Source organism: Hyperolius riggenbachi, chromosome 3, assembly GCF_040937935.1.
Source record: "Hyperolius riggenbachi isolate aHypRig1 chromosome 3, aHypRig1.pri, whole genome shotgun sequence".
Taxonomy (NCBI): domain Eukaryota; kingdom Metazoa; phylum Chordata; class Amphibia; order Anura; family Hyperoliidae; genus Hyperolius; species Hyperolius riggenbachi.
This window is the reverse complement of record NC_090648.1, coordinates 246,016,740-246,034,881: the sequence shown is the minus strand read 5'-3', so window position 1 is coordinate 246,034,881 and position 18,142 is coordinate 246,016,740. Positions and strand designations below refer to the sequence as shown.

The following is an 18,142-nucleotide window of genomic DNA, read 5'->3' as shown; positions in this document are numbered from 1 at the left end:
CGAAAACAAACGCATTGTCACAATTTTTTAAACAGAAGTACCAATCTTCATTGAATTCCACTGTAAGGGCTTGATTCACAAAGCCGTGCCATGCGTTTAGCACTCAATGTGATGCGCATGAAGGTTTGTGTGTGTAAACAGTTACGTGCGTGCGCTACCGAAGGTGTTCGCGCGTTAATGCGCGCACTTTGCCGCGTTACCGCACGCACTTAAATCTTTACACGCATAAACCTGCACGCACGTCACATTGCATGCTACACGCATAGCACGGTTGTGCGATGCGTTGGCACGGCTTTGTGAATCAAGCATGAGCCCTGCCTAAAAGGAAAGTCTGCCTTGCTTCACCCCTGTGAGCACTGCATGGCGGGGCAAATCAGATGAAGTCTGTGTGAACACCGCTCGACCCACCAAATCGCTGGACCGTGCACGACCAGGTCAGCAAGGCCCACAGTACACAGAAAGAAGGTCCACACTTGTCCAGGATTCAAAGTCTTTATTTAGGACGTATCCAGTATAGCAATACACACATGCATCAATAAGCTAACATGTTTCGAGCTACCTCAGCTCTTAATCATAGCGGGGCAAATCAGCACGCTACCTCCCAGTGTGCAACCAGACCTCACCTGTCAGGCAATAGGAATAACAATAATACTATTGATTTTAGGCCTCACAATTCTAGAGTTCCGTCTTGACTTACCCTCACATGATTCTTCCAGGAAACCAGATTTTTCGGAAAACTTTTAAGAAGAAACACAGAAAATGAACAGGCTATCTTACATCACAACATAAGCTAGTGAAATAAGGTTTTGTTTAATAGGTAGTTGGCATACGGGGGTGTAGCTAGAAATCACTAGGCCCTCCTGCAAAAAACTTTGGATGGGGCCCCCTCTCCCTCACTTTCTGCACAGGTAAACTGAGAACCAATGTTATTCAATTGGCTAGTGCACACTTGAATGCGTTTTCCCCATGCAAATAAAAACTGACAGCATTGAAGCACTGCACACATTTTCCCTATCAATTACATTAGCTTCTGTGATAAAACGTACATTTTTACACATACAGACAAGAAAACGCATACAGAAAAACGACCACAGAAAACCCGACAGACGAGTGTGCTCCCAGCCTCAGCTTATTACACTCACTCTGTCCATCCTGCTCTGCAGACTTCTCCAGCATCACTATAGTACAGAGCACTTGAGGGAGGGGTGGAGAGGTTGGGCGCTGTGCACAAGAGCCTGCTGCACACTAAATAGGGACTGTCTACAAATCTTTGTATGGTTCCTTATCAGTGGCTGAGAAGATGCAGTCATTACAACAATTGTGCAGAGAGCTTTTTCTCTCTCCGTGTACTTAGCTGTCAGTCTCTCATTACAGGGACAAGAAACTTCTCCCCCCACAGGGCCCCCTGCGGCTGCATCCCTTGCAGGGTCTATTGTTATGCCCCGTCTTTGTATGAAATAGCAGTATGCTCACCTCATCAAGCTCATCACTTATTTTGTAAGCTAGCTCCAGCAACTTCTCCAACATAAACCTGTTTTCAAGTTTTAAGTCCGATATTTCCATGCTAGTAGAATTATCTTCCATCATAGAGGACTTGGCACTTCCTTTGACAGGCTCCCCACATTTCTTCACAACTTTATAATCCTAAATCAATAGGGAAAAACAGAACACGTCTCAAAAACTAAAACCTGACATTTACATCAAAATATTAACATTTGTGGTCCTTAAACTGTGCTGGTAGGACCAGTGGTCGGCTGCGAGCATGCGTCAGGTAATCTCAAGCCATGAATGGTTACATTCATCTATTGGGTGGATTAAAGTAAATGGCAATGAACATTACCGGTCAGTATCATCAGGTCAGGTTGAATAAAACATGAATTGTAGTCGTTTGCTCTTGGAAGATACTCCACTTTTGCTCCAGTTATTTTTTCACACGTGTTGATAAATTAGCCCCTCTGGGAGCAAAAGAGTTAATATAATCATCACAGGAGACAAAGCTGTTTCTTCCTTTATAAAGAATAGTAACACTATCCATAATTGCAGATATCAAAACAACAAATGTTGATTCCGGAGATTCCTTTAATGACTAACTGTACATGGTTTATCACAAGCTTTCGAAACTAAGTTTATTTTTCAGGCATTATACAGAACTGTATCAGAACTGTACACTCATGCCAATTTATTTGTCCTGTTCTTCAATTCCATTCATACTTGGTAGGTTGTGGTATCTTCTGTGGTTAAGCATGGGAAGTGTGGTCCGGTGTTAGTCGAGGAGCAGAAATGCAGACCTCAAACCAACAAACATTATTTCCAGTGATACTTTTAATGACTAACTGTACATGGTTTATTGCAATCTTTTCGAAACATTAAGGTTCTACTTCAGGCATTATACGGTTCTGATGTAGTTCTGTATAATACCTGAAAAAGAAACAACGTTTTGAAAGCTTGCAATAAACCATGTACAGTCAGTCATTAAAGGTATCACTGGAATCAATGTTTGTTGGTGTGATATCCATAACTGCAATTTATCATTAGTTATGCAGTAAAGAAAAAAAAAAAAAGAAAAAAAATGAATAAAAGCTTTTAGGGTTTCTTCGATAAACAGAATTAGACTTTAAATTTGTGAAACCACAGATACGGGTTTAGTTGCTTGCACTTACATGTCAATCCTGTATTTCTCTGGAAATAGAAGTCGGTTTGTAAAATGGAAATGGAAAAAGCCCTCCACAGCTGTGCAACTTGATACTGGTGTCCAGAAATCTAACAATATATACAGTAGCAAGAAAAAGTATGTGAACCCTTTGGAATTATATGGATTTCTGCACAAATTGGTCATAAAATGTGATCTGGTCTTCATCTATCACAACAATTAACAATCACAGTCTGCTTAAACTAATTCCACACAAATAATTAAAGGTTTCCATGTTTTTGTTGCACACACCATGTAAACATTCAGGGCTCGTTCACACTAGGGGCGTTTTTGGCCTTTTTTCAAGCGCAGGCGATTTTTGAAATCTCCCACAATATGCTTGTGCAATTAATCTCTATGAGAAGGTTCATATCAGCGCGGTTTGTGCACTGTGCGTTCAGCAAAGCGGTGCCTGTACAATTTTTGGGGCGATTTTGCCTCAATCTAAAGTATAGGAAAAACACAAACGCTCACAATCGCTTTGTGCAGCGATTGCTTTTGCGTTTTTAAGAATACATACATTGTATTCTTTTCTGGGTCAAAGAGTTCATTTCCTGACTTGCGTCAGAGAGTGAATTACAAAACCGCTCTGGAAAAATGATTAGAAAAGCACTTTTACCAGAAACGCAGCACGCAGTGGAGCACCAGGAGGAAGGAAAAAAGCACATAAAAACGCATTTTCGATTTTAAGTGTGAATGAGGCCTCACAGTGCAGGTGGAAAAAGTATGTGAACCCCTAGCCTAATGACATCCCCAAGAGCTAAGTGGAGTGAAGGTGTCTGCCAGCTGGAGTTCAATGAGATGAGATTGGAGGTGTTGGTTACAGCTGCCCTGTCCTATAAAAAAATAAATAAATAAAAAAAAAACAACAGTTTTGGGTTTGCTTTTCCCAAGAAGCATTGCATGATGTGAATGATGCCCCGCACAAAAGAGCTCTCAGAAGACCTACAATTAAGAATTGTTGACTTGCATGAAGTTGGAAATGGTTATAAAAGTATCTCTAAAAGCCTTGCAGTTCATCAGTCCACGGTAAGACACATTTTATTTATGTATTTAACCCATTCGCGTTCCGTCGTTTTCACGTGAGAAATGTTCACCTCCCATTCATTAGCCTATAACTTTATCACTACTTATCACAATGCACTGATCTATATCTTGTTTTTTCCGCCACCAATTAGGCTTTCTTTGGGGGGTACATTTTGCTAAGAGCCACTTTACTGTAAATGCATTTTAACAGGAAGAATAAGAAAAAAATGGAAAAATTCATTATTTCTCAGTTTTCAGCCATTATAGTTTTAAAATAATACATGCCTCCATAATTAAAACTCACGTATTGTATTTGCCCATATGTCCCGGTTATTACACCGTTAAAATTATGTCCCTATCACAATGTATGGCAACAATATTTTATTTGGAAATAAAGGTGCATTTTTTTCCATTTTGCATCTATCACTATTTACAAGTTTAAAAAAAAAAAAAAAAAAAAAAATAGAAATATTTCATCTTTACATTGATATTTAAAAAGTTTAGACCCTTGGGTAAATATTCACATGTTTTTGTTTTTTTTTAATTGTAATGGTTTTTTTTTTTTATAGTAAACATTTTATTTGGGTAGTTTTGGGAGGGTGGGAGGTAAACAATAGATTTATAATGTAAATGTGTGTTAATTATTTTTTTTCCAGGTGTAGTATTACTTTTTGGCCACAAGATGGCGGCCATGAGTTTGTTTACATGACGTCACTCTAAGCGTAGCACACGCTTAGAGTGACGCATCGGGGAGGGAACAGCCAGAAAAAGCACAGCTTCCGAAAGAAGCTGTCGCTTTTTCAGCGGGGGAAAGGAATCAGTGATCGGGCACCATAGCCCGGTACATTGATTACGTGGCTACCGAATCTGCGGCCGGGAGTGCGCGTGCACGCGCACGATGAGCCACGGGAGCGCGTGGTAGTGCGCATGGTTCCTGGACGTAGAAACTACGTCCAGGAACCAAAATAGGTTAAGTATTTATATAGCGCAGCACTGTACAAAGTATATTGTTTTGTTACTAACTGTCCCTCAGAGGGGCTCACAATCTAGTCCCTACTATAGTCATAGGTCTATGTATGTATTGTGTAGTATATGTATCATAGTCTAGGGCCAATTTTTAGGGGGAAGCCAACTGACTTATCTGTATGTTTTTGGAATGTGGGAGGAAACCCACCCAGACACAGGGAGAACATACCAGTTCACATACTTTTTCCACGTGCACTGTGAATGTTTACATGGTATGTTCAATAAAAACATGGAAACATGTAATGATTTGTGTGGTATTAGTTTAACCACTTGAGGACCACAGGCTTACACCCCCCTAGTGACCAGGCTATTTTTACAATTCAGCACACTGCCGCTATAACAGTTTGCTGCCTGCACGGCCATACAACTTAGCACACAAATTAATCTTGCCCTCTTTTCTTGCCACCAACAGAGCTGTCTGTTGGTGGCATCTGATTGTTGCTGCGTTTTTAAAAAAATTTTTTTTATTAATCTTATTGATGAAAATGGCTTAGAAAAAAAAAAAAAAAAAGAGTGTTTTGCCCCCTAACAGCCTGCCAGCTCCGATTGCGGCTGGAAAGCTGTTTACTGAGCAGAGTTCCGTAACTCAGTGGAGATGCGTGATCCCCGCCTATAGGACCTGATGCCAATCGGCGTTAGGCGGTCCTGTAGCTGCCACTCTCCCACCACTAATGGGCGTTAGGCGGTCGGGAGGGGGTTAAGCAGACAGTAATTGTCTATTGTTGTGATTTAGATGAAGTTCAGATCACATTTCAAGGCCAATTTGTGCAGAAATCCATGTAATTCTAAAGGGCTCACATACTTTTTCTTGCTACTGTAAATTTGTGATTGCTAATGTGCCCCATATACAGGTTTTTGGCTCCTTGCTGAGAAAGAGGGGAAAGCTGCAACTGACTACACCATGTGAACAAAGTCCAGGCCTGTTTATGTCCCTAAATGTAGCCACACAGTTATCGATGTTGCAGTTTGATTTCTGGCAGATTCCATCACTGATTGAATCTAGCAGAAATCTGTGCTGTAACATGTCAGTTTGATCGAAGTTTCAATAGATTTTTAGCAAAAATTTAATGAAACTATCCATGAGGAAGATGGAAACTCTTGATCAAGGAGGAGCAGTGGTGAATTGGGTCGGGGGAAAATGAGTTGAAGTTACCCGGGGCTTCTAATGGCCCCCACAGACATCCTGTGCCCGCGCAGCCACTCACCGATGCTCCGGCCCCGCCTCCAGTTAACTTCTGGAATTTCAGACTTTAAAGTCAGAAAACCACTGCACCTGCATTGCCGTGTCCTCGCTCCCGCTGATGGCACTAGGAGCATACTGCGCAGACCAAAGACCATACTGGACTTGTGCAATACACTCCTGGTGACATCAGCGGGAGCGAGGATGCAGCTGCGCAGGCGCAGTGGTTTTCAGACTTTAAAGTCTGAAATTCCAGAAGTGAACCGGAGGCGGGGCCGGAGCATCGGTGAGTGGCTGCGTGGGTACAGGATGTCTGCGGGGGGCCATTAGAAGCCCTGGGTAAGTTCAACTCATTTTCCCTTGACCCCCCTACAGTATCCCTTTAATACTAAAATCTATTGAAAATCTACTGTATGTGCAGTGTGTGGTAGGAATCGATCATTCATCTGATCAGAGGTCTTTTGCCACATTGGTTGGTAATCTACTAGTGTGTGGCTAGCTTCATGCTTCCATGCTTATTTCCTTTGCTCTAGCTTCATAAGAAGTTAGGACAGGATCTGTTTCAGCTTGTAAATGTACACCTTATGTTTCAGCACACAGATGAAAATGGTATTGGCACCATAGGTTTGTACCACTCCTCTCTGCTTCAAACTGATCGTCAGTTCAACTTCTGGGGGTGTGCTCCTGTGTTTCTATTAGTCTGCCCCTATGGGACATGGCTAGCAATTCCTTTAGAAGATTCAGCTTACTCCATCCAAGCAAAGAATAATCTCTGCCCATCAGTAGCCTGGGCCTCCTCCTTGCCCTAGACTGAAAGTCTGCAGCTCTCTGGCCCACAGTCCTTCTCCTTCTGTAGATTGCACTGAGAGTTCCCAGGGGGGCCAGTGGACAGACTATGGGGAGTGCAGGAATACACTCCCTGTAGTGCAATTGAGTTACAATTTTAAACGTGTAAGCAAGAAGATAGTGGAGGACACGTACAATGCCAATGCCTTATGCAACTGCAGCCAGTGCAGCAGTATCTGAAGGTTGTGTGTTCATGCTACTGCAGAGGAAGAAGAAAAACATAAAAAAAGGGAAGTATAACAGGTCCACATGGTCATAAACATCTATGAATACTTATACACAAGTTCCTGTATCTGAGCGAAAGCCAAATAAGGCTAGGTTCACACTACAAGGGTAAATGTACTGTTTCCTAGAATAGACCACATTGACTGATTCTATGTTAAATATAGGATCCATTCAAGCATGTGCAGTTAAGTCCTATCTGTCCGTTGTATCCATAGAGGAGAAGGAATACAAAGTACTGTATTGCACAAGTTTTCTGGACACCGGACAGAAGTCAGATATGACAAAGATACAAGTCTGTTACAATGGATGGCAACACTGTGTGGAAATGAATGGAAGAAACATAGCAGATCATACATCAGATCTGCTGTGATGCCCCAGTTAGTGTGAACCCCACCTATCTGACATTATGATTTCTGGAAAGCTAAGCAAAAAAAAAAAAAAATAGAAAATAAATAAATACAATTTTTTTTTCCACTAATCTACATCATTATGTCATTATGTGTGATAATGTAAAATACACATAGCTACTTCACCTAAATGTAAGGACTTGTATACAACCACAACTTTGGTCAATCAAAGGAATCATTCATTTTGGTTACCTTTTTCGTGTATACAGATGTCCCTGAATGACTGCAAACTGGCCAAAACCAATCCCCTCTCCAAAAAGCAAACACTGAATAGGCTTCAATATTCCCATCGATGAACTAAACAACTCTGTTGCCACTTGGCTACTCACCATAGCCAACTCACTTGGCCTAGTACAACACCCACACCCACACTGCAGGTCACACTCTCGACCTTATATTCACAAAATCCACCACCATTACAGATCTTGACATTGCACCCTTCCCACCCTCAGACCATCACCTTCTCACCTTCAACCTCCTCACAGAAGGCACCTCCAAACTACCCACCCACCCGGTCGATAGCAGAGAGACCTACGCAAGCTCAACCCTAGTGTCCTTGCTGACCCCCTTCATGCCCTCTCCTCCACTCTCCCCACCCTAACCTGTCCTAATCTTGCTGCAGCTCAGTATAGTCAAACTCTCTCATCAGCCCTAGAGAAAGCTGCTCCCCCAACATTGCGCCGCAACCGCCCACCTAACCCCCAGCCCTGGCGCATTATCCATACTCGCAACCTCCAGAGGGTAACACGTGCCACTGAATGGAAATGGAGGAAAAAAAACTCGACTTAACCAGGATTTCCCATAGTTCAAGGCTAACCTGCCGTAGTTCCACACTGCCTTTGCTAATGCGAAGCAGGAATACTTTACCAAGCTCATTGGAGCACAAGCTTCCAACCCCCGGCATCTTATTTGCCACTTTCAACTCCCGGCTTAAACCCACTCACCCCACCCTCCGTTTCTTACCTCTCTGCCACAGATTTAGCCACCCACTTCACCAACAAAATTGTCTCCATCCATCAGGAAATATCTAATCTTCAATCTTCACCTCCCACCCCTTCCCAACCAGCTCCTCCTCCACCCTATCCTCCTCTCACCTCCTTCACTCTTACTACCATTGAGGAAGTCAACCACCTACTGCAGACTTCCCATACCACTACCTCTCCCCTGGATCCCATCCCTTCTGATTTACTCCAGCCTCACTTCACGGATTTGGGCCCAGTCCTCACTACCCCATTTAACCTCTTCCTATCCACAGGCACCTTCCCCTCAGACTTCAAGCAGGCCACTGTACTACCCCTGCTCAAGAAACCCTCCCTCGACCCCTCACTCAGGGCCGGATTTCTGGAAAGGCCACAAAGGTCAAGGCCTAGGGCGATAAAATTCAGCAGGGCGCAGGACTTGGAGAGATAAGAGGTCACATGTCAAAGTAAATCACTTCTGCTTTGCTCTGTTCTGCCTGAATTCCAGAGATCCCTGCATCTCTCTCACCGCAGAGTGTGTGTGATGACAGCATCTGTTGTCATCTGAGGATATTGTCCTTAGTATGATGAGTGGGGACATACAAGCTGCTGTGAGAAAAAAAAAAATATATGGGCTCAAGTAGTAGAACTTTTGAGTTCAGATTAGTTTCTTTATGCACGCATTTAAGGATAGGAATTATCAGCTCTCCTCTCCCCCAGACTGATGTTTTATTACTTGGTCAGAGCTGTTAAAGACCTGAGACCTGTTAGGAAATAAAAACAAACCATAAATCTAAGGAATGACAGCAACATTCTCTCTGTGCTAGTACAGTTTAACTCTTTCCTGACATGTTTTACAAGCAGCAAAACATTGTTCTGTGTTAGCCATCAGTGAAAGCAGGATGTTTTGAAACAGAATGACAACTGTATTACATTTATTTATATTTACAAAACAATGTATACATCTCCTGCTGACTGTATATATAACTGTATGTCCTAACATCTTGTATACAGAAACAAAGTCTGAAGATGGCTCATTAGCCAAAGGCTCACTATTTTCTTTTGGTTAGCCAATAAATATTATCATTCTATTACAAAACTTAAAAACTTCCTGCTGACTGATTAAGATCTGTCTTCACTTGCCCCAAGTGCTAAATTGTCACTGTGTAAAGTACACCAAAGCTTATGCTAGGTACACATGATGCAATTTTCTGACAGATTTATTGTCAGATCGACTATTTCCAACATGTCCGATCTGCTTTCCAATCAATTTTCTGAATTATTTTTTTCATAGAAATGAACGGAAAATCGATTGAAAAATTGATCGGAAATCAGACATTGGAAATAATCGATCTGACAGTAAATCTGTCAGAATTGCATCGTGTGTACCTAGCATTACACGACATCTATGCCAGCGTGTGTAGTGTTGGATCCTTCTACTTACCTGTTCTGTTTTGGATGGGTTTCTCTCCTTTGCGCTGCACCATCACCTGTTTGTGACTCTGACTGAAGCAAGTCGCACAAAGGACAAAGAAGCAGTGCATGCTCTGTCCTCTCGGGCTTCTTGTTATTATGCACTCCTGTCCTGTATGCATGTGCACAGCAGCCGAGGCTGGGAGTGTTATGGGTATGTGTACTTGACAAGTGCTGCTCATATATGAGCATTATTTCTGAATTATGCAAGCCTTGAACACTATTGCCTGCTGTGCATCCAGGCTGGAGTGCAAAATTACATGGAGTGGACAGTGCATGCACTGCTTCTTTGAACAGGGGGGGGGGGGCAAAGCAGCAAAACAGACAGGAGCCCATGTAACCCAGTGAATACCAGTCAGAGTTGGACAGAATAGGCGGGGGGCGGTTGGTGACAGCCGGCCTAGGGCGCTGGAAAGTACAAATCCGGCCCTGCCCTCACTACCCTCCAAATACCGCCGTATCTCCTTCCTCCCCTTTGCCTCAAAACTCCTTGAGCGTCCGGCTCACAAATACCTGACCCAGTACCTCACAGTGCCAACTCACTGTTAGACACACTGCAATCTGGATTTCAGCCTGCCCACTCAACTGAAACTGCTCTAATTAAAGTGGTCAATGACCTTAGATAAAGCTGAAGGTAAAACCTCCATTCTCCTCCTTGACCTTTCAGCAGCTTTTGACACAGTAGATCATCCCCTTCTCCTCCAGTCCCTCCAGTCCATGGGCATTCACAACCTCACCCTGATCTGGCGTTCATCCTACCTCTCCAACCGCTCCTTCAATGAGTCCTCATCCACCCCCAACCACCTCTCGGTGGGAGTCCCCCAAGGCTCTGTCCTTGGCCCCTACTGTTCTCCCTATACACATCCTCCATTGGCAAGGTTATCTCCTCCATGGGTTTTAAACCATCATCTGTATGCAAATGACACCCAGATCTACCTCCACTTCCATGGACAAGGTCTCATCCTGTCTATCAGCTATCTCCTCCTGGATGTCCGCTAGGTTCCTGAAACTAAATCTAGACAAAAACAGAATTTATGATCTTCCCACCCCGGCCATCCCTGAACCTCCCAGATGTGCATGTCACTGTTAACCACACTACCATTCGCCCTACCTCTCAAACCCACTGTCTGGGAGTCACCCTGGACTCCGCACTGTCCTTCACTTCTCACATCCAAAACCTCACAAAGTCCTGTAACTTCCACCTTCGTAACATCTGCAAGATCCGCCCTTTTCTGACCTCTGCCACCACCAAACTCCTCATCCATGCCCTCAATTTCCCGCCTTGACTACTGCAATGCCCTTCTGTCTGGTCTCCCTATAACTCGAATAGCCCTCTGCAGTCCATCATGAATGCGGCAGCCAGAATTATCCACTCCTCCCATCGCTCCACCACGGCAGTACCCTCCGTGAATCCCTCCACTGGCTTCCTATCCAGTCCAGAATCAGATTCAAGATACTGTGTCTGACCTACAAATTTGTCCACAAAACCTGTCCAAGCTACATTTCCGATCTTACTCAGCGGTAAACACCTAGCCGCTCACTCCGCTCCTCCAATGAACTTCGCCTGACCGCCCCCCCGCATCACCCAGTCCCAAGCACACCTCCAGGACTTCTCAAGAGCTGCTCCAACACTATGGGACTCCCTACCTCCACCCATTAGGGCCTTGTACTCATACTGTGCTGCGTGATGTGGTTTTTCATGTATTCCTGTATTGTCATATTGCTGTATGTCACCCCTAAATATTGTCTGTAACCTAAACTAATGTCCAGCGCTGCGTAATATGTTGGCGCTTTATAAAAACAATAAATAAATAGGTTGCTTGGTAGATAGCAAACAACACATTTGTACTGGATTTAGGGCTTGCCGCAGGGAGCGCACAGCAATTTTACTGTTTCTAACGCCGGACATTACCACAGCAAAGGGGAGCTTTAACGGGTTAATGTATGGTGCACCCCCAGTGTTAGTAATGGTAAACATGCTGTGCACTCCTTGTGAAAAGCAACTTAACCGCAGTGCCGGATGCCCTAAGTTATGCAAAATGATCATAAATCAAACCGTCTATATCCTTTAAACTACAGCGGTGAGATATTTAATAACGGAAACCCAATTTCATGTAATACCTTTGACTATTCCAATAAAGGGGACCAGCTGTTTGAGCGGAACCGCTCTTTAAATTCTTATGCGAGTGGATGGTGGCACGCTGCAGGTAATTCTGGTCAATGTATTGCTCATGCCTGATGTCTATTCATATGTCCTGCACCACGGTACCCTTCACTTGTCCTTCCTTAAAGAAAACCTGAACTGAAAATTAAAAGTCAAAATAAGCCTACACAAGTCATACTTACCTTCTATGTAGTCTACTCCTCAGTGTCTTTCTCCTGTTCCGCGTCCTGTTTGTTCACTGTGATCAAGGGAATTTTCCGTCCTCCATTTTGAAAATGGCCATTACCCATAACAGCTTTCTGGTCAGCACACAGTTAAACTGTAACATCGCCCACTTGAGCCATAGGGAAACATGGACATTACCTGGTACATCAGTTTTCCTCTCAGCTATAACTGACAGCAACTGATATATTTCAGATCTGACAAAATATTGTCAGAACTGGAAGGGATTATTGTCAGAACAAAATGGTGAGCTTCTGAGAGGAACTGATGGCAAGGTAACTATGCAATGATCATTTGAAGTTACCTCATGTGTTTATTTTAAATATTTTTACTCAGTACAGGTTCCCTTTAACCACAGAGCTCAGGGCTGAGCAGCAAGTCCGTACAGTACTCATACACAAACTGCCACCTGCAATGATCTCTAGCAACCATTTGAGGGCACAAGAATATAAAGTGCAAACCTAGCTGAAATATTTCATGTTATGTACCTTTACAGTACCACAACTTCCTGTACCTTACCTCTCCAGTCAGAAGGCACATAATCTGGAGACTGAGCCTCAGAATCTCATCCATGACTGTGTGTTTCTCTTCATTCATTTTGCTTTCCAAGCAGTTTAGCATCCAGACATAATGAGAATGTGATCTGTTCCTAATAAAAAGTTACCTTACTGTCTGAAAAAGAAAGCTTACAGTTACATTCACTTCTAGCATAAAAAGGTATACTATTTATGAACATTGGCAAGTTATACAATCATCAACTCAGAAGCAAAGCTGCCTAGGACAACAGACGTCACATTGGATGCTTGGCAGAAGACACCAATCCATGTAAATATAGCTGAAGCCAGGATTCCAGGGAGAACACACAGATATTTAATCCCAAAGTTTCATAAAACATCTGCATGTTTCAGTCCATCAGATGTACCTAAACATAGCAAAAAAAAAAAAAAAAAAAAAAAAAAGCGTGCAGACAAGTAAAACAACAAACCTAAATATAATCCTAGAAGTTAGCATATGATCCACTAATCAAAAAAACGTAATGACATGAATGTTCAAAAAAAAAAAACAAAAAAACACTAAAATTAGTGAATGTGAACTGAGACTGGTCCACACTATGCAGGAAGAAAAACTAACCCTATAGTAAGAAAGAATCGGTTTTCCATCTCAAACGGATCAGTTTGTTTTGTTGGCATTCGTTTTTCATCCATTGTCCCCGGTCCGTCACCTGCTTTGCTTTGTATACCTGTCGTCGTCACATTCCTGTTCCTCCGCTGCCACTATCGGTTTACAGATCGGAGGCCCAGCAAAAGCATTGAGGCTTCTCGCTGGGTTGCAACCGGCCAACAGGAATCCTCCCTCGAATCAGGGTGACATGGTGACCAGGCTAGTGAGAATGGACACTGTCCATTCTCATAGGCTACCACCGATTCCCTCAGCTTTCACTTTGTCAGCTCAATCTGGAAAAATCGCGGACCACACATCCTTGCATTCCACTCGTCAGAACAGAACAAATGGATCTGTTATGAACGGACTGATGTGAACAGACCCCATTGTTTTACATAGGATCCATTCGCATCCACTAAGCAGAAATGTTTATACTAATGTGAACCGGGGCTTATGTAAAAGGGGGCAATCAACAAAATTAAACAGCATCAGTATGTAGCCAATTTATAAAGAATGCAATCAGTTGATTGTCAGAAAAATAGAATTATTTTGAGGAAATAACACAATTTTTCAGTCCTCCATATTTAAAAGTCTGATGATCAGCCAAAATGATCGCTTTCATTTGACAGGTCCATTTTTAAGTAAGTTTGCATAATTTTGCACTAATTACAAGCTGACACATCATTGCATTCCAGTGGATCTGGAGGTGTGTTTAGCTTCTAAGGACGACAATGGTTAATTTGCATATATTCAGGGAGACATCTCGAAGCTCACTTCTCAGAGCTTTTCGCAAATACTTTTTGTTTTAAGAAAGCAAACTTTTGTTTTCCATAATCTTGCATCAACTTAAATTTATATCTCATTGACCACCCCTAAAGGGATCCAGGACTGCTGCAAAGATCCACTGCCTTTGTATGTTCTTGGGCCTTTCTAATGAGTTTTAACCACAAATCTGTGGCCTCACATGGATGAGTCTCACACGCGATATAAATGTGACAGTGGAGCAATGCCCCTGGAAAGCAAAACTTTTTTTTAAGTAGTCCTTGAACTTACACCAGGAAAAGGTGGATGTATGGATCAGATTATTTTGCCTTTTTAATACAGAAGGTATTTGTGGTTATTCAGGTTGGAGTGAGCACATGAGGTGCACCACTGCTGAATATGCAAATCATCCCTTTGTTGTCCCTAAAAGTAAAGACAACATTTATATTGTGCTTTTCTCCTGGGGGACTGAAAGTGCTTGAGCTGCAACCACTAGGGTGCGCTCAGTAGGCAGTAGCAGTGTTAGGGAGTCTAGCCAAAGTACTGAGCCATACTGAATAGGCGCTGGCTTATTAAACAGGATGAGCCAAGATTTAAACCCAGGTCTCCTGTGTCAGAGGCAGAGCCCTTAACCATCATACTATCCAGCCACTATACACTATCCAGCCAAGCTAAACATCTCCAGAATTGCTGGAATGCAACATGTCAGACCTTTAATATTACAGAGCCACACAGATTGGTTGGTCCTTATCAGTGCATGGCATGGATTAATATGGCTATATGGGGTAGCACTTAAAACACCCAGAGTTACAGATTGCCCAGCAAGCTCATGGTGAGCCAGAACTCCTAGGAGTGTGTAAGGAGCTAAAAAGAATCAAAAGGCCCTATAACTAAAAATGCTATGTAAAACAGAATTTTGCCTTCTAAAAACAGAAGTTATTTGCAATCATTCAGGAGTGAACATATGAGATGTCCCACAATGCATCACTGCTGAATATGCCATAATAGGGCTATATTTCATATTAGGGACTGTGATTCATTACAGTCACAAGTGGCCCTATTTATGGTATATACAGTATACCGTAGTTATTCGTGCATGAAGAAGTGTGAAGCAAGTACAGTGATAAGAACAGGCACACGCTCCTGGATAGGAAGAAAAGTCTATTGAGCTGCTAGCAAGCTTTGAAAATATCAATACTTACATTGGGATGAACCTCTCCACAGTATGGCTGATGGCTATGATTTGGTAAAAGTGTCTTTGAAAGGCCTCCTTTCCATGGACTGTTGAGCTGTGAGCTCAGCAAGCAGTTATAAGGCAGCAGTGAGCAGTTACAAGGCAGCAACAAGCAGTCACTGGGCAGCAGAGAGAGTTTGAGAGACATTTCACTGCCGATCAACAGTCTGTGGAAAGGAGGCCTAAAGGAGGTGTGTGCGTGCGTGCGTGCGTGCGTGCGTAGGAGCAGTTGACCTCTAATACAACCCCACAAGACACACAAACTTTTTTTTTTTTATCAACTAAATGCCAATGGCGTCAATTCACCAGAGAGGATTTGCTAAGAGAAAAAAGGTAGGTAGTTTATCTCATGAGGTATTTTAACACTCTGGAGTCAATTCAGCAGTGTGAGAGGACAGAGAGAAAAGTGTTCGATAGCAGGGGATAATGGAGAGATATGCATGAGGAAAGTGTGAGAAAGCAGAGAGTTAGGTAATCGGTATTAATGATTTACATGGGATACTTTTCCTCTCTGTAAGCTTGAAAGTGAAGCATTGTGGGTAGGAGGCGGAGTTTTACCACTACCTGACCAGAGTATTCCCGCCTTTTACTGCCGGATCATATCATAAATTATATCACGAGTGAGTCTGAACTTCTTCACCACCTCTGTCTCAGTAAAATTATCAAGAACTGTTCTCTCACGAAAAATACGAGGGGCGATTAAACAGACCCTCCTCCTGCGCCTTCGTCTCCTCATAATAGAAGCAAGCTCTAAGGCCTAGTGCACACCAGAGCGGTTCGGCTGCGTTTTGCGATCCGCTTGCGGCTGCGGATACGCTTGGGTAATGTATTTCAATGGGCTGGTGCACACCAGAGCGGGAGGCGTTTTGCAGAAACGCATACTCCCGGGCTGCTGCAGAATTTGGATTGCGGAGGCGTTTCTGCCTCAATGTTAAGTATAGGAAAAACGCAAACCGCTCTGAAAAACGGCACTTCAGAGCGGTTTGCCAGGCGGTTTTTGTTACAGTGGCTGTTCAGTAACAGCTTTACTGTAACAATACATGAAATCTACTACACCAAAAACGCTCCACAAAACCGCAAAATGCTAGCTGAAACGCTACAGAAAAATAAGAAAAAGCGGTTCAAAATCTGCTAGCATTTTGCGGATCTGCTAGCGGTTTTTGGTGTGCACCAGGCCTAACAGAGTAAGCTCAAAAGGTTCCATCTTCCACAGCAGCAGCTGCTGTGTGAAAACCACGATATCTCCAGGTTCATTCAGGGGATAAAGAGATGAAAAAATAACGAATGGCCACACCCCCATTCTTCCCTGGTAAATTGTGATTTGGAGAAAAACTAACTACTAACTATCACTTATTTATCTCATACTTATCTCACATTTATCTCTTGCATTTCTCTCTGTCAATATTTTCCCCTATACTTCTGGAGAATTGCTATTTGGAGATATCACAGGAGGTAAATTACCTCCTAAGAGATAAATAGGTTGGTAACCTCTGGTGAATTGACGCCAATGTGTTTTACAAGTCATACTGCTTAGTACTAACGATGGTCAATGAGATGCAAATAATTCCAGCTTTCATGCAAATATATGCAGCTTGAAATGACACTAATTAACCACTTGAGGACCGTGGGCTTTACCCCCCTTAAGGACCGGCCACTTTTTTCCATTCAGACCACTGCAGCTTTCACGGTTTATTGCTCGCTCATACAACCTACCACCTAAATGAATTTTGGCTCCTTTTCTTGTCATTAATAAAGCTTTCTTTTGGTGCTATTTGATTGCTCCTGCAAATTTTACTTTTTATTACATTCATCAAAAAAGACACGAATTTTGGCAAAAAAATGATTTTTTTAACTTTCTGTGCTGACATTTTTCAAATAAAGTAAAATTTCTGTATACATGCAGTGCGAAAAATGTGGACAAACATGTTTTTGATTAAAAAAAACCCATTCAGTGTATATTTATTGGTTTGGGTAAAAGTTATAGCGTTTACAAACTATGGTGCAAAAAGTGAATTTTCCCATTTTCAAGCATCTATGACTTTTCTGACCACCTGACATGTTTCATGAGGGGCTAGAATTCCAGGATAGTATAAATACCCCCCAAATGACCCCATTTTGGAAAGAAGACATCCCAAAGTATTCACTGAGAGGCATAGTGAGTTCATAGAAGATATTAATTTTTGTCACAAGTAAGCGGAAAATGACACTTTGTGACCAAAAAAAAAAAAAAAAAAAGTTTCCATTTCTTCTAACTTGCGACAAAAAAAAAAAATGAAATCTGCCACGGACTCACCATGCCCCTCTCTGAATACCTTGAAGTGTCTACTTTCCAAAATGGGGTCATTTGTGGGGTGTGTTTACTGTCCTCGCATTTTGGGGGGTGCTAATTTGTAAGCACCCCTGTAAAGCCTAAAGGTGCTCATTGGACTTTGGGCCCCTTAGCGCAGTTAGGCTGCAAAAAAGTGCCACACATGTGGTATCGCCGTACTCGGGAGAAGTAGTACAATGTGTTTTGGGGTGTATTTTTACACATACCCATGCTGGGTGGGAGAAATAACTCTGTAAATGGAAAATTGTGTGTAAAAAAAAAAATCAAAAGATTGTCATTTACAGAGGTTTTTCTCCCACCCAGCATGGGTATGTGTAAAAATACACCCCAAAACACATTATACTACTTCTCCTGAGTACGGCGATACCACATGATTGGCACTTTTTTGCAGCCTAACTGCGCTAAGGGGCCCAAAGTCCAATGAGTACCTTTAGGATTT

At 42.6% G+C, this 18,142-nt stretch overlaps 1 protein-coding gene across 6 annotated transcripts in view; it reads right to left on the bottom strand.

The window, feature by feature from the left end:
- Positions 1 to 18,142, bottom strand: part of LOC137563522 (oocyte zinc finger protein XlCOF7.1-like) — a 54,654-nt gene that overhangs the window by 24,389 nt on the left and 12,123 nt on the right. For 4 of the 6 annotated variants that reach the window (XM_068276092.1, XM_068276093.1, XM_068276090.1 and 1 more), the window contains exons 3-5: positions 12,737 to 12,889; positions 1,474 to 1,644; positions 698 to 737 (exon numbers count right to left, since the gene is read on the bottom strand). In XM_068276092.1, the coding sequence (XP_068132193.1) occupies positions 698 to 737; positions 1,474 to 1,644; positions 12,737 to 12,838 (313 nt within the window). In that variant the 5' untranslated portion in view covers positions 12,839 to 12,889. Of the gene's footprint in view, positions 1 to 697; positions 738 to 1,473; positions 1,645 to 2,660; positions 2,761 to 8,887; positions 9,123 to 12,736; positions 12,890 to 18,142 lie in introns of all 6 variants that reach the window. The other 2 variants (XM_068276094.1, XM_068276095.1) reach the window with 2 other exon arrangements.